At 37.6% G+C, this 17470-nt stretch overlaps 1 protein-coding gene across 1 annotated transcript; it reads right to left on the reverse strand.

Moving 5' to 3' along the window:
* Nucleotides 1–4201: 4201 nt before the first annotated feature.
* On the reverse strand, nt 4202–16687 carry LOC113232222 (CUE domain-containing protein 2). The gene is made up of 7 exons (XM_026466877.1): nt 16322–16687; nt 9217–9345; nt 6203–6284; nt 5814–5943; nt 5255–5418; nt 4854–4983; nt 4202–4508 (listed from the first exon to the last, which is right to left on the reverse strand). Exons 1-7 carry the CDS (start codon nt 16485–16487, stop codon nt 4446–4448), a joined length of 864 nt encoding a protein of 287 aa, XP_026322662.1. The 5' UTR covers nt 16488–16687; the 3' UTR covers nt 4202–4445.
* Between the last annotated feature and the right edge of the window lie 783 nt (nt 16688–17470).

Here is a 17470-nt window from a genome sequence, read left to right on the forward strand (position 1 = left end):
GCCATTTGAAGAAGTAACAGTCTAACTTGTTATAATTATTAATACAAAGATCGAACACTCAGAAAAAATTCCTTCGATCCGGCCGGATTCGAACCGACGTCTTCTAGCTTACCGTGCCAGACGCTATACCAACTAAGCCACGGAATGAACCAGTGGACCTCACGAATTTTTCTATGTGCTTGCGTCGTGTCTTTGTATTTGGTTTTTCAATGACTTTTTAGTCGTAGCGCCATCTATGAGAAATCTATGAAAGATTTATCACCTAGTTAGTACCTTTACAGCTACCAGTCCGCGCGAGAGATGTCGCTATTCACTGTATTTTATTTTTTTATTGAATTGATATTCAATTATTTTTTGTGATATTACTCCACTAGTTTGTTATAATTATTAATACAAAGATAGATAAATTTATTATATTATCATGGATTTGTCATAGATGGCGCTACGACTAAAGTCTTTGAAAAACAAATACAAAGACACGACGCAACCACATAGAAAAATTCGTGAGGTCCGCTGGTTCGTTCCGTGGCTTAGTTGGTATAGCGTCTGGCACGGTAAGCTAGAAGACGTCGGTTCGAATCCGGCCGGATCGAAGGAATTTTTTCTGAGTGTTCGATCTTTGTATAAATAATTATAACAAACCAGTGGAGTAATTTCACAAAAAATAATTGAATATCAATTCAATAAAAAATTAAAAAAAAACAGTCTAACTGTTATCAAAGAAATGTATCTAGGTCCATATTAATAAATCCATTTCAAATATCTATGAGAGCAATTTTTTTTTATAGAAAAATAATTGCACTTTTGTCTTCCACCTCACTTGACGGAAAGTGACGATGATGGAGCATGCACACTCAAAATAGTATTCATTTTCGTCTTTAAAGGGCCCAAGTTATCGTTCAGGGAATAAATCTGCAGGCAGGGAATTCCACTCCATACCCGTTCGCCATGTTAATGTGGAAGCGTAATGTTTCATGCGAATCCTTAGAATATCCACAACATACGGGTGGAACCCCAGCCTACGTCTAGTACCCCGATGGTGGAAAGAGGAAGACGGTAAATCGTGCAATTCCATCGCAATCTCCAAGATATATTGTAGAATACCGATTAATCAAAGATTGTATATCATTTGAGATTTGTTCGTTACAATTTAAGACCGTGCTAGCATAAAAATTTGACCTACCGCCTCTCAAACAGAGGCCGTGGGTTCGAATTTTTTGTACGAAATTTAATTTGAAATTTACCATGACCTTTTCGGTGAAGAAACACATATGAACGAAGGTTCACAACCTTCGAAATAAGTGTGAATTCCCAAACCCGAATTGGGCCAGCGTGGTGTACTATGGCCTAAATCCTCATCTGAGAGGAGACCCGTGCCCAACATTGGGACGTATAAAATGCGTTGATGATGATATTTGTCACAACTTTCGTTAGAGTTCACTAAGCTTTGTTAAGATTGTTATTAAGTTCTATCCAATAACTTGAAAAGTTGTTGGTCACTTGAGATGGTATCAATTAAGTTCGTTTTAATACGAAGGTGTTGATTAACATGGGCCTAAATAAATAAACTTTGTATACTTGGCGTTATTTATAAATACGATATAAATTTTTTATTAATATTTTTAACGTTGTAACAAGCTTGAATTAGCTGTTAAAATTTCATTTATTCCTCGAAACGGCCCTGTATTTGAGATTCAAAAACTGCTCTTACATTTCAAAATTAGCAGTAATTTAAAGCCAAAGTTAAGAGACAAAAATATAGTGCGTTTTTAAGGAGAAAAATACTCGAATTAGTTTTTTTTTTTGGCATTTCATTAATAGAGCAGCACCAATTGTTTTGGCTTTTTAAAAAATGGTTTTTGTTTTGGTTAATTTACATATACATTGTTATTTGTCACAGCCCTTACCTTTGATGTCAAAATGACTTAGTTATGTCACCCTGACCAAGATGTTAGAGAAAATGCTAGATGTATTTTGGATGTTGTTAAAATAAACGGAGTTCTACACAAATTAATACACCACAGCAAATTTCTTCGCGTTGCATTGCTGAGAACCCCTAAAGGTTGTTGTTATAGAGGAGTTCTATCAATTCTTAAATTCAAACCTCTAGTGACCATATTCACGATTTTACCAAAACAGTCATTTCTAAATACTTACTAAGTAAGTCGAACAAACTCGTAAACACGAACAAATTTTCAAGTAACCCCAAACAATTCTAAAATAAAACGAACTCAATAATAACTCGAACAAACTTTATCGTTATTAAAAAATCTGTGGTCTCAAAGGTAAGAGCTTCTAAAATAAATGATTGACTAGCCTAGCTAGCTGTCTTTTAGAGCAATCAATTTCGTTTAAAACAATAATAAGATTTCTTCCCTCATTGCATGAGATCAATATTGACACGTCAGTCTATTCGAAAAAGGTGTATATTTTTAAAAAAGTAATAGATCGTGTTAGTGGTTCCATTTATAAATAAATTTGCTACACAACCTAGAAAATTCCTGCGCTTGGAGAACCAGAGTAGCGCTGACCCCGGGTGCACTGTCTATGGAATGTAAGAATTACATTGAAAAACGGCTTCGATGTAGATAACCGAAAACAGTATTGCAAACTCTGTCGTATCACCAAGTAGTATAGAACAAATTGTCAAAAATTCAAAAATTGTGGGGATTGTAGTCGAGCAGATTCTGTAGAAGAGTGAATAAGCAAAAGGCAGCGCCATACAAATTGAGTCTGTATTTTCCATTTATCAGAACCACTAACACTGCCTATAGGAACTAAAATCATATAAATCACAAATCCAGTGTCTTAAAAATAGTAAAATAAATAAAATTGTGAATTATTATAACTAATAATAATATATCTAAACTTAAAAAGTCGTACTCGCCTTTTAAAACATTATATGGCATCAGAATCACAGATAAGTATAAAAACTTTATAGGAATTATATTCAAAGTATAACAATTAAAAATCACAGGTCCATACCTTAAAACTATATGGAATATGACACTTAAACAGTTTAAGTTACTTAAAACACTCTGCTTAAGTGTTGAACTCAAGTTTTTAAATTCTGTACTTAAGTTAAATGAGTATATTTTAAATGCAGTATTTAAAAACTTTCCAAGTGCATAGGCGTAGGAGTACCTATTAAAATTGTGTGCATAGAAATTGAAATTTCGAGATTTGTAGCTGATCTCATTCAAATTGTCAGAATTAAATATTATAAGTTTGTCATAAAACCGTAAGAAAATCATGCGACGATTCTGATTTTTACTGATTTCAAAATGTGATATCTTAAAGTACGTGCAACAAAAAAATATGAGGTACATCCTTTTAATGAATTTTAAGTAACTGGAAAAACCTCCTATGGCATCACAACATTCCAAGCACTTCGTCACTAAATTCATTAGTATCTGAACACATTTTGTACCTACCCTAGATGCCATAGAATTAATACTGCAGTATAGCTTAATAATTACAATAAATAAGCAAATTAAGTTAAACTTAAAACTAAAAAAATGTGACTTTGTAAGTCTCAAATGATCAGTACCGGAAAAAAGCGGGTAAAAGAACGCCGCGTTCAAAATAATGTATAAATCACGCGAATTGTTTACTACACTAACATTTACACTACGGACACGTACCGCACGCCCAAGATTAAAATTATTGCCCATAGCAGTCGAAGCGCTGCAAGGGCAAGTCAAAAGTTTGCGCTTACAAATTGAACATAAACGCAAGTTACGCAAATTAGTTGAACACTTTTTTAAGTTGGTCGAACAAACTTGTAAGTCATTCGGACATATTTCCAAGTTAGTCGAACATTTTCGGTCATTTTCACGCACAAACGAGTCAGCAGGGCACAATTTGCGCATGACGGAACATATGCTCAACGCAGTCGAACGATCTTGTAAGTTAGTTGAACAAACTCGCAAGTCACCCGACCGAACTCGCAAGTAACTCGACAATTTACGCAAGTCGTTCTGATATTTATTTGATAATACATATGACGTTGCGCTTTTGTAATTCAAAATTACATTCTTATTTTCCAAATAAGTTAAAACTACGCCTAAACTACAAAGCAAAACGACGTATTTGTACGTCTGACTAAATTTACACATTGAAAACTCGTAGTTTGTTAAGTTTAATCGCTTATTAGTTAATAATGCGTTTAATACGCAAATATATGTCAAAAGAGCGCTCATATTACATGATAATTCATAACTAGAAAGTTCATATTTGCGTGTCATAACTTCATACCTGTAAGTCAAAAATTGACATTTCCAAGTTGAAAGCTGACGCATGAAAGTCGTGAGAGCGCTCATTAAAGTCATAAATACGCAAGTAATTATACTAATTCTTGGGCGTGCGTGAGGAGACACAACATCTATTGAGGAAGGTGCGGGACGCGCGTCCGCTTTTTCACCGTACTGAAAAGGATTTAATGGTTAAGGGCAATGGGATTTCTTCGGCTTTTTTAAGTTCTCCTCATCGACTCCGGACTTCGGTACCTATTGACGGAGACACAAGAATGGTTATTGTTTATCTTCACAAATACAATAAACCTCAAATGTGCGTAGTCGAATTAGTGTCGCAAATTGTTGAGACCTACTTCTGGACGAGATGCCCTAAATCCATGTCTAACAGTGGCGTAAAGAAGCAATCAATTACGTCACTGATAATCTAGTTGTTCTTATGATAATTATAGAAAAGTAAAACCAGTTGAATAATAATAAAATCGTTAAAATAAATCTATTAAAATTCATATTTACGTAAAGTTTTGTCTTTTAAAAAACTTCTTATGGTTTGTATGTATAAAACAATAGCTAATATTTTTTTCACGCTAAATTACTTACCTCAGTGTACCGCTCACCTTTGAGCGATACAATCTTGTTGTCGCGGTAGCGGACCAGTTTCTTCGGTTCGATCTTTGGAGCGAGCGGCTTATGCTCCTTCATGTCAGAGTTCTTGTCAACATACGAATAGCTGCAATGAAAAATACACTTTGTTTGTACGACTAACAAGTTTGTTCGACTTACTTGCGAGTTTGTTTGATTTACTTAAGAGTTTATTTGGTTTACTTGCGAGTTTGTTTGACTTACGTCTTGATTTGTTCAGCAAGGTTTGTCAGTAGTGAATATGTTCAGCTAAATTAATTATTTGTCTTATTAAAGAATACTTTTGGCTCATATTTGAGTTTGTTTGATTTAAATTTGTTCGATATGCTCTGTGAAAAGCGCTGTGTTTGAACACTTACCGAGCAATAATCCGGTTCTTCAGCTCGTCGTCATTGCAGAGCGGCTGTGCTTTGGCAGCAGTCAGAGCCGAGGCGGACAGAGCTTGGCCTTGCTCGCGGCGGTGGAGGAGCGTAGCGGCCGCGCGCTCGATGTCGCCATGAGCTATAGACACGCAGTGTTTGATCTAAAAAAAAGCACATTTTTATACTCGTTAAACACAAGTCATGCCTGAAGGTGGCCGTTGTGAGTTATGTATGATACGTTTTTTTGAATTGTATGCACCTTAGAGTTTACTTACGAGTTTGTTTTGTTTACTTGTGAGTTTGTTTGGTTTACTTATGAGTTCGTTTGACATTTTATTTACTCGCAATTTTTTTAACTTAGGCATTTAGTTTTACATAATGTGTGTTGTCAGCTATCAGTGTGGTGATGCTAACATAGTGAATTTACCACAAAACATGAGCAAAAATACAAAAAAAAAAGAAAGAAATAATCAAACAAAAGTGTACACTTTGTTTTTAATACTGTCATCAGCACATCGCTGATGACAGTATTAAAAACAAAGTATTAATAACGTACCTCCATCGGTGCTGTATTGGGGAACATCTCATGCAGAGCGCGGCATTGCTCGGAGTACTCGTCTCCTTCGAGGAGAGAACGCCGTTGAGTAGATTCAGTGCCCTCCGAGCTCTCCGAGTTGGAGTGAGAACTGTTTATAAAATTGATTATAGTAACAAAATCACATGATGTGCCACAACATATACAACGGTATAAATGTAAAATAGCAACACAGTAATGTGAGAATTACTGCGTTTCGGTTCTGGACGGGACGGGTTCGGGTATGGACGAGGTGAAAACACCAAGACCTTGTTAACTTTAAATAGAAAGTTATTCAGTTAATGCTCAAGAAATAAATAATTAATCACAATGTGTATGGCCATTCATTCATTCATTATAATTGAACATACCGGTTGTTCTTAGTAATTGATGGCAACATTTCACTCAGGTTCTGGAGAGTGAGGCTGATCTTGTCGCTCTCTGCAGATTCATCTGAAACACGAAGTAATGTTGACTTTGCAAGACATAACATCCAGATGTGCAGTAGCTTCCGCGGATGCAGTGGCGTAGAGTGTGGGATGCACAGGAGGCCATAGCCCCGGGCGGCGGCCAGACATAACCAGTGAAAATTATTATTATATTTACTTAAAATTAGAAAATAAATTCCACTATTTGAGAAAACGATATACACACAGGTGACAGGCGAACATAAAACCACAATCGAACCGAGCCTGTCCAAACGAACTACTTTTGTTATAGTGAAAATAGAGAGGGCTACAAACAGTGGTGGATTTGCCCTAAGGCCCAGTAGGCCCGAGCCTAGAGTGGTCAATCGTGACAAAAAATTCACTGATGATGACAAGAAATAACTCAAAGTACCTAAATATTCTAAAGGCTCACGCACATTATGGCGGGCCGCGCTGCACCGCATCGTGTAACAATAATCTTCCTAGATCACTTTCGTACATTTTACGTATACAATTTAGATATGTTATATACGTATAATAATTTTACATCACTACATATTATCACTACCGCGTCTGTCTGCCTGTCTGATCGCGATAAACTCAAAAACTACTAAATGGATTCTCATGCGGTTTCCACCAATAGACAGAGTGATTAATGAGCAAGGTTTATGTGTATAATTTATTTAATTTTGTGTAAGTTCACTGAAAAATGACCATAAATGTTGAATTCGGAAAAAAATCATGCCGGCTGAGTGCTTTACTGGCGTGCGCCCCTAACAGAGATCTATCAAATCAATGTTCTAGAAAAATGTTAAAATTATTAAATAGTAAATTTCTGAATCGATTTCGATAAAAGTTGGCAACAAAGTAAATTCATTATGTAGTCTACCGGTATATGATGAGCGCTGAGAAAGGGGCGGCTGGTACTAACTACATGGTCTGGGGCCTAGGGCGGCTACGACTGCAAATCCGTCACTGGCTACAAATTTAAAGTTGGCCCCGGGTGGCAGAAATGACACTGCACGGATTGTCATTTAACTTTAACTTATTACTAGATAATAAGGTAGATATAGTTGGTGTACACTCCACACGTTGGCCTGGTGCAGCAAGCGAATAGCTACAGCTACAGGTGAAGACTAAAAATCGGCAATTCTGAGTCTTTAAACTTGTTGTTTTCTGCCACTACGACCAAATATTTGAAGCGAAATACAGGATAATGTTATAAACATGACTTATATCAAGTTTATAATCCCCAGCTTCTACAGGCTGTACTCAATTTGCTTTTTTGATGCTTTGATAATGAATCACACGTATTGATAGGTCTCATTAATGCACGTCGCCAAAAATGTTGGGTCACAAAATACACGGTATGTCGTCATCCTTCTTTCATAAAGAAAATATACATTATATTTTCTATATGAAATAATGTCTTTATATAGATTATGGTTTACAGATAACCTTGTACATTGGCATCTCCTTCCTTTCCACATAAGTTTTTATTATAGTGACCCACCCTACCGACCCTTAGAGTATATGAGCAGGGCACTATAATCTGTGCGTGCACAGGAATCTTCTAAGTTCTGACCCCAGATCAGCCAGTGTACAGGGTTGTCACAGACCCTTGTCACTGACTTCATCCGGTTCTCAAGAGGCTAGTGCCTCGGGTGAGCCGTCCCGGGCGCACGTACAAGTACCCTCTGTATTTTACAGATAGGTACCGGAGTTGTAGCCTTCTTCCCCCGTTCGTTGCAGTGACACTCAAGAGCTTTAAGTCGCAAAGATCTGAGGGGCACTGCCACTGTGCCCGTCATCGTGTGACGTAAGTTGACAAGTCCCATGTGCCTGTAATTTCACCAGCACCCTTACCCTTCAAAATCGGAACACAGTAATGCTGACACTACTGCTTGGCGGCAGAAGGTAATACTTTCTAAGGTGGCAATACTTCTCTGGACGAACTCTTTTACAAGGAGCTCTACTGCTACTAGCTCGCTGCGAAAAAGTTTTTTATAGAATTACTGCCGCCATTAGTGTAATTACTGCGTTTCGGTTTTGGAGGTTAAAGATGCAGATGAAACTGCAGGCATATGGTACAATTTGTGTCTCTCTCTGATCGGGCTGCCAGGGCTTTGGCGCGCAGTTTCCGTCGAGTCACCGCCGCGGAATCTCATGATTAAGGACCACGAATTGGTTCGAAATTTGTCGAACAATAACTCGACTTAAATACGACGACGAATTGGAGTTATTAATTTAGTTCTCTAAACAAAAAGCGACCATATTGCAATTCTCAATATAAGTTTTACTTTTGTTTCTTGTAACAAAAAAATTATTTCGATGAAGAGAAAATTTAAAATAAGACTTGCCGATGATATGAAATAGCACCACGGATAATATTTTTGGTGCGGTTATCATTTTCGCACTCCAAAACAGCACAACAAGGCATTTTTCTAGGATTTTAGAGGATTTGCACGAAAGAATGACACAACCATACCATACAAAGCGAAAAGGACGGACGGAGGTAGGCCTTCAAGTAATGTTCACCAATCTGATTATCTAATTATTACTGAACGTTACACTACATCGGCAACTATTTAGTGCGCGGGTTGCGAATGCCTTCGCTTTGTTTGATAACAATTTATTTCCTTCAACTTGTAAAGGGGGGCGATAATGAGGGTAGAAATAAAAGCGTTGCTGATTGTCACGGTGCGGGGTCATCTACAGAGCGTGCGGGAAGCGGGGGCGGGGTATGCACGCAGATGGAATATGGGATTCGGTTTTATCTCTCCACATTCTGGACTGAGTCTCTGATAGGTATTTCAGACGCTAACTAACCACTTCTACGGTATTTATTGTTCTGTGTTTGGTATCATTTAAAAAAACCTACGAGTCTAGAGCGCTTACCGCCGAGGCACCAATGACAATCAATGTCAAAGCCGATTTCAATCGATAAATAAACTCACCGTGGTTAGATGAGGAGTCCTCACTATCCCGTCGTAACTCCTCTTCAAGTTGGAACACCCAGGAGCTGACCTGACCGGCATCCAGGCGTCCGAACTCAGGGACGTAGCCTGTCATCATCTCAATAAACCCTGTGGGGTGGAGAAAAAAGGTTCGGATAGATTGGTTACTAATATAGACTTCAATTTTGATTATCTTGGCATGTGGGAGAACAACCTAAAGTTTCTTCTTTTCGGAATCTGCCTTATGGATGAGCAATAGATGTCGAAAATACGACAATTTCAATTGTAATTTGTATAGTTATGAAATAAAGACATTTGGTGTTGTATTTTGGTTAAATAACATAAGGATTAGTGATGCAACGGAAGTGTCATAACGGAAACAGATGTCAAAAGTAAATTTTAGCAGAAACGGAAACGGAAGCGGATGCGGAAGCGTTGATGTAAATACTATAAAAATGTCAACCAAATAGTTCTAAACAGGGCTTGTGTTTCATAATGCATGCGCTCGCCCGACAGCAATACACGCACGCGCACCTGATCCATCGCGAACGTTATTTAAACTTCCGATAAAAATACTGTTATAAAAGTCGCGAAAGCAAAAACGGAAACAGATGTGAAAAAGTGTGTTGAAATTACGCAGTTGCGGAAGATGACGCAGAGGTCTGTTGCATCACTAATAAAAATATTGTCTACTCAGTATACTGGTTCTTGGTTATAAGAGTCAAAACGCAAAATAACTACTCCATCGGAATAGCATATTTAAAATAAGCACGCTTTATTTAGTTTATGGTTTTGTCAACCTGTTTATTGACATGAAGTAAATGTTATTAAAACAAGTAAATAGTTTTACAATTCTATATAGATCACACGGAAATCAAAACAATAGAACAATAAAGTACGTAGTTCTGAATTTAAACTATTACATATGATTAATAATATTGATATATTACATCAAATTAATACATGTAATGGCACCGGCGGTCTACAACCGGCTGCCAGATAACATGCGAAGTGCACAACACTACACGTTTATATTTATATTTATTATTATTATTATTGTTTTTGTGTAGCTTATTATTATTTAATGAATTATTGAGTTCTTAGGTTTTCGCGATTGTTACACATAGGAAATGAAACTATTTTTCCGGCTTTAAATCGCGTATACTTGTGTGTGTGAGTGAAAAAATAGGGTGGTTTGCATTAATATTAGACATAACTGGTTGAAGACTGTACCACCTCAGTCAACCGTGACCATGGGACCTGTAAAGGGCCCGAAACGTCGGTTTGTTTGAAAAAACAAATATACGCGATTTAAATCCGGAAAAATAGTTTCATTTCCTATAATGAATTATTATTAAGAATTTCATTAAAGTATTAATAATTTTTTGTGAATCAATTAATTAATCGTAATTGTTAAATTTTCTTGTTATTATTAAAAAAAAAAGGCGAGTCAATGGAGAAATGGGAAAAACTGTTTTGAAAGCCAGATCAAATGGTTTCGGTATTTACTTTTAAATAACAGTCTTTCAAAAAATATACGATACACCCATTGACTTACAAATAAATGGACGACGGGTCTAATACAAAAACCACGAAAAAAATGTCCCAAGTCAATCTATTTAAACGTAGTGACATGTAAAGGAATATGAAAAAGCTAAAACGTTGAATTTAAATTGTAATATCATCGCAGTACTGTCTAATTTTGCTTGCTTCGCTGTCAATCAAACAAACGAAGACTAAAGCGTGAATGACGCTCTGTATACGATTTTAACGCCCTATAAGTTCGGACACTTTTTAGCGCGGACCCGACGTCCATATAATTGTAAGTCAATGGATACACCTAAGGATATTGTCTAAAGAATTGGCTAATGTGTTCCACGATAGGATGTATTAATTATTTAAGAATAAAATATCTTTGTACATAATTTTTATATGGAGATATTTTCTTAAGTGGTACAGACAACGGGAATTAGTAGAGGCGAAGCTGCAGAGACTTGAACACCGCCGTAGAGTTGCCAGCGTATCGGTATTCTACAGGATATACGGAATGTGAGATGGAATTGCATAATTTCATTCCGCCTTCCCGTTTCCATCATCGGGGGACTAGACCTGGGCTGGGGTTCCACCCTTATGTTGTGGATATTCCCCGGATTCGCCCGAAGCGTTTCGCTTCCACATTTGTTTGGCAAGCGGCTAGGGAGTGGAATTCCCTGCCTGCAGACTTGTTCCCAAACGCTATAATTTGGAGAGTGAATAGGCATTATTTAGGTGTGCATGCTACATCCTCGAGGACCTCATCGTCACTTTCTATCAGGTGAGATGGAGGTCTTATGCGCACTTATTTTTTATACAAAAAAGTGTTAAATTTTGGTTTTCGACTGAAGCCCCATATAATTATGAAATTCACCACTATCCCAAAATCTGCAAACTGCCCAGCAGCTTAGCGACACGCCACGCCGTCCGCTGCCGTCTGTCGCCATCGGGCGTTTATCGACGTCGGATCTGTGTCAAATTTTCTCCGCCTGTTCTTATTTTATTCTATTAATTTACAGCGCGCGGATTCGCGGATGGTGTTGGAATACGACACCTTAAAAAAAGAGAAGCACTGTACACCCTCATAGACAATGGGAGGGATAGAAGAGGACAATAACTCTCGTAGCGCTGAACGGTGCTCACACTATTTTACTAATCTTGTTTAATCGAGTATTTTTTGCTTCAAGACTCGATGCAACTAGGCTTATTAGGGAGACTTATTCGATCACATTAAACGGTCGGAACGGGAATAAGAGCTTAAAAGACTTGCGTTTCGCATTGTTTCGTACGACGCAACGCGACACAGGTCGGTAACCAATCTGCTTCTTGCCAATTTCCGATCGCATCCGTACGCAGTCGATAACGGCTGATCGGCGGCGTCGACATCCGGACGGTCCCATCGACGACGCTTGATTGGCTGTGTCGACGGCGAATCAGCTTAATGCGACAGGTATAGATAATGATAAACATGATAAGGACCTTACTCGAACAAACCATACAAGTTTCAGAACAAGTCACTTTGGTATTTCTATGTATTGTTGTCATTAGACATTTTACAAGATTTTTTTGGTGAAATATGTTTGACATTCTAATGTCACGCCACCACTGGGCAAAAGACCGAGTTGAAGGCTATTAACCAATAGTGTAAGCTTAGTAGCGGGTCTGAGGGCGCCCAGGTAGGCACTGAACTTGGTGAAAGACGCTACTAGACACTATCATTAGAAGGGCGTGCTAAAAGAGAGAATCGACTGAGAATATTGACCGGGTTGAAGGCTTTTAACCAATTGTGTAAGCTTAGTAGCAGGTCTGAGGGCGCCCAGGTAGGCACTGATCTTGGTTAAAGACGCTACTAGAAACTATCATTACAGAACAGAAAGAGAGAATCGACTGAGAATATGCCGCAAATACGCGTTGAACCGGGGGTTAGGGTTTTTCTTTTTTGCCGGCAAGGACAGCTATTCTGTGTAGTGTGACTTTGAGTAGTTACCAGAACGACCTGTACGCGGGAGATGTAGTTGGCAACAGCCAGTCGGCCACCACAAGAAGGCTATAAGGTGTTGAGGAGCAGAGTGAAAGTTGGTGTTGCGTGAGTAATAAGGAGCATCTGTAGCTTTGAACATGAATCTATTTTACCTGCAAACGATGAATATGCGCGGGGTTTACTTGTGCGAAAACAACTCTAGCATAGGTTATAGTAGGTCTGATGAAAGCTGTGTTGGGTCATTTTATTCCTAAAGAGCTTGCTCTGTTTTTTGAGGAGAAGCAACAAGGTAAGCGCGGTCGCGGACACCGTAACCATTAACCGTATTGTATGAACGAGTTTCCTGCCCAGTGAAACTCCGAGTTTAATCAAGGAATATTTATTTACCAAGAAATTTGGTGGTCGAAAAGGGAGGGAGTAGGCGTGCGACTTTGTAGACGACTGGTTGAGATTGAGATCGATTCTCCATTGTCTTCTCCCTAGTTCAGAACCCCTAACCTACGTGTGTGGTTGCGGATTGGAGAGCCGACGGAAACCAGCTCAGGACTAAGCGCCGAGAGTTGTACAGTATAGTGTCGTTGGCAAAGAAAGCGAGAATGATATTTCGGTAGGTTTAGAGGTTTTCAGAAGAATACCTAATAGCAGTAGAGTTCTTTGTGAAAGAGTGCGTCCACAAAAGTACTGCCACCATAACTATTTCTGAAGTCAAGCAGTAATGTGAGTAAAACTACAGGCACATGTGAGTATCACAGTGTCACTTATTACCATGATTTGTTAAATGTTGTCGGCAAAATTATAACACGTGAAAAGCAGCTATTGTAACATTTAAAGTCCACTACCAGTCTCTTTATATGTGCAGCCAGTGGAACGAATACACACAAAGAACTTTCACGGCATTGTGCGTCCATTATAACACTGCGTTCTGGACGCTTCTGTATCTTTCTTGCCGGCTAACCCGCATAAGCCGAAAAACACCCCGATGGTATTAATATTCTATCTTTACGGTTCGTATTGCCGTTTTTAATGTAGATAATAAGCAGTTTATCTGGCAATATTGAGCTGGAAAGACAAAATATTAATGTCACTGCCGGGTTGTTTTTCGCCTTATGCGGTTTGTTTGGAAGGCAATTGGCGGAAGCACATATGAGTGGCTTTTATTCTGCACTGCACCGCGACTAGGGTTTTCAGTATCGAAAAAAAATCGAGACTCGAGAGGTGTGGTCTGGAAAATACCGGAGCAGTCGAGACTCGAGAGTATGGTTTCGAAAATACCAGGAAATCGAGACCTATGAGACTATTTCCACACTTATGAACTAGATGTTTAGGCAGTACAAATATGAGATTTTTCTTCATTAACTCATGCTATACAATAAAAAAATATTTACGAACGTTTTTTTCATTTTAAAGTGAGCTCGAAAGAAACAAAGGGCGTATAATGTAATTTCAGATAGAGAGGGTCCAGATTTTATTACTACGTTCTTCAATCTTCACTGATTATAACTAAGTTCCACTGTACTGTGTTGTCCGTTTCAATGTTCCCGAGACTGAAAACATCTGTCTCAAATTTCGAAAATGACAAAAAAACATCGAGACTCTCGAAATGCAGAGATCAAGATTCCCTGAATGAACGCCATAATGTGCCAACAGCCTGCTGGTAATCGTGACGACCAAGGTGACCTCGGAGTATCCGATGAAGTAGCAGTAGAGATCCTAGTGAAAGATTTCGTCCAGGGTAGTACTGCCACCTAACCTATTTCTGCCGACAAGCAGTAATGTCAGCATTACTGTGTTCCGGTTTTGAAGGGTAAGGGTGTTGGCGAAATTACAGGCACATGGGACTTGTCGACTTATGTCTCAGGGTGACGGACGCAGTGGCAGTGCCTGTCAGATCTTTGCGATTTAAAGCTCTGAGTGGCATTGGGCAGGCGTGTCGTTTACCATCAGGCGCACGAATTCTTCGTCCCGTCACTCGATATTCTAAAAAAAATTACAAAGCACTGGACGAGTGTTCATAAACTGGGAGCACCCGCACAATGCACCCTGTTACAACCTGATTGAGCTTCACCGCTTGACACTTGAGATAACTATGAGGGTTTAATTTTTTTTACTGCTGCACTGCCCCTAAAAAGTACCTAAAGAGAATAGTTTCTTAACCCTCTTTTTGCCCTAGCTGCTGGGCATGGGTCTGCCCAAAATGGTTTCTAAATAGTCAGGTCTAGGACAAATAGAGTGGAAATTAGAAATAATTCAACTGGCGGCGTATTTTTTCTAGATTTGGAGCTTTGCAAGCATTTTCACCTGCCATGATCTAATGTACTTTTATGTTATTTTCGCTAGATATCTTGCTAGCGTCAAATCAAATTCAGATCGAATTTCAGATAAAAAATCCTCGTGTCTAGTCGTAAAATGTTACTGTTATAAACTAAGACATCCTGCTTTATGGCTCAAATTTAAGGACAAGTTAGAGAAATCTGAACCCTCAAACCGTAAGCAGTCTTTGTCTCTACAATTTTAAACACAAATCAAAGAATTTAATATTAAAATGTAACTATTAGTTAGTTAAGATTGCTCAACTAACCATTACTAATAGATCATTAAATAAAAAACAAGGTTTCTTTACTGAAAATATAATACAATATGAACAACAAAAGCTGCTGAAGGCCTTATACACATCTCATGTACACATATAATTGGATATCTGCATCACAATCTAGATGCAGATATCCAATTCTATGTACACATTACAAAATCAATACAGCATCCTTCCCCCTTCTCTTACTATATACACATAGGTACAAATTTCCATTCGCTGTTGCTATTTATAGGTCAACAGATATTGATCTACTGGCATATACACATACAATCTCTGCTACATATAGTTAAAAATCGAAACTTTGTAGTGTTTATTGAAGTCTATTACCTAGTTTCAGGTCTTACATTGCATCTTGAATAGTAAGGAGATGGATTTTTGTTACTTTTAAGAGCTTTTATTGTGTTTTTCAGGTAAATTCATGGTCTAGGTTATCTAGGTTGACCTGTAGGTGATAGGGGTGAACGAACCTTCCCCCCTTCCAGCTTCTCAGGGGTTGCGTCGCCCTTTTTAGGACATGCGCCGTAGATGCACAAGGGCTACACCCTGTTGCATTTTTAATATGCACTTTGATTTTTAGTATGAAAAATTGTTACAAATGATGCAAGTTGCTAATTTTTCAATTGAAAATGGTTATAAGAACAATGTTTCAGGCATTTGAAACGCGTTTTGATTTTTATTCTTAATTAAAAGGTGGTAATTTCTGATATATAAAGCTTTTTATTTTTGCAGGATTTCAGTAGAAAATTCATGTTTTTATAGAAATATACCGTTATTATTGTTAGTAAAGAAACTAGAAACAATAGCACACCTGGCAGCATCACATTGTTCAAAAGAAACTTGTTTTATTAGGTAACAATAGCTCTTTTGTAAATGCTAGGGGATAATATTACACAACTATTATAATAACGCTTAATTACGCAAGTTTTTAATATTTTTCATAAAATATAAAAGATATAAATAGACGGCAGATCTAGGAAGACTTTCTGGAAAATTCTTACCGTCTACATCGAAGACCGAATCCTGAGAGGACTCTTCAAGGATAGAGATCACATAGGAGAGCACGATGTCATCAATTTGCGTCAAATTCGCTGTAGGGATGTTATTCATGATAAATCGAAAGAGGCTCTCCTTCACGATCGACTCTTGTTGCATTAACGCACTCATTTTTAATAAAAAACACCGTAAAATCACTTAAAAATGTAAATTTTATTCACGGACTGATGAGCGTCCACAACGGTGCAAGGTAGAGGCAAACTGCGCAATTAATATTGCTTTATGCACTCCGCAACTATAGTTCTTAATGTATATGTACGGGAGCCGTAGTGTTAGTGAGAAATTCCAGGTATTTCAGCTAGAAAAATCCGGGATACAGCTCTCGGAAAATCAATACAAATTATTTTTTTTAATAAACAACTTTGTTGTGTTCCAATGATGCATTGACTTCTCGTATGCAGCCTAATGAATATTCCTACCTGTTTAATATGGTAAGAAAGAGACATACTATGAAACTTTTGTATGTCGCTAACTCTCTCACACGTATTGTAGACAAGAAAATTAAGAATTTCAACCGCATTTGACATCTTGTTTCTGAACGATACAAGAAATGACAGCTTGGACAATACGCGGCTAATTTTAAAACTTATTTTTTTAATTTTGTTTCTATTTTATTAAAACTGCACAAAACATTTTCAAATTAATATATTTCAATTAAAATATTTAAATATAACGAACAGTCATATTATTATACTCTCAATTTTTACCTAGAAAGACCGAAACACAACGCCAATTTCACAACTACAAGGTTTTTTATTTTTTATAACAATTTTATATCTTCTGAATCACATTGGAGCTCTGACGTGGGTTTATTACTTATAAAACACAATTTAAAAGCATGAAACATTGAGTCCAATAAAAAGATCACAATTCTACAAAGGGTTAAAATTCACAATTACTTATCTGCTTAAAGGACTATTCAAGATAGCAACCTTTTAACTAACTTTAATCAAATAAATATTCATAAAATACATTATTACTGCATCGTAATAGCATAGATTGAAGACAATAATCTATTTGCTATTGAAAATAAAGAACCACAATTGAACCGCTTTTATTTAATGCGTCTATCACCTCTGTGCTGTCCTCTTTGT

Source organism: Hyposmocoma kahamanoa, unplaced genomic scaffold, assembly GCF_003589595.1.
Source record: "Hyposmocoma kahamanoa isolate Upper Pololo Valley unplaced genomic scaffold, ASM358959v1 67, whole genome shotgun sequence".
In the NCBI taxonomy this organism is placed as follows: domain Eukaryota; kingdom Metazoa; phylum Arthropoda; class Insecta; order Lepidoptera; family Cosmopterigidae; genus Hyposmocoma; species Hyposmocoma kahamanoa.

Bases quoted from the DNA above. Each gene is read 5' to 3' on its own strand.
- LOC113232222 (XM_026466877.1), bottom strand. From the start codon at position 16,487: ATGAGTGCGTTAATGCAACAAGAGTCGATCGTGAAGGAGAGCCTCTTT. The intron at 6,285-9,216 runs GTGAGTTTATTT...TTCGTGTTTCAG, and splicing joins GGACTCCTCATCTAACCACG to ATGAATCTGCAGAGAGCGAC. The intron at 5,944-6,202 runs GTATGTTCAATT...TTTTATAAACAG, and splicing joins TCAATTACTAAGAACAACCG to TTCTCACTCCAACTCGGAGA.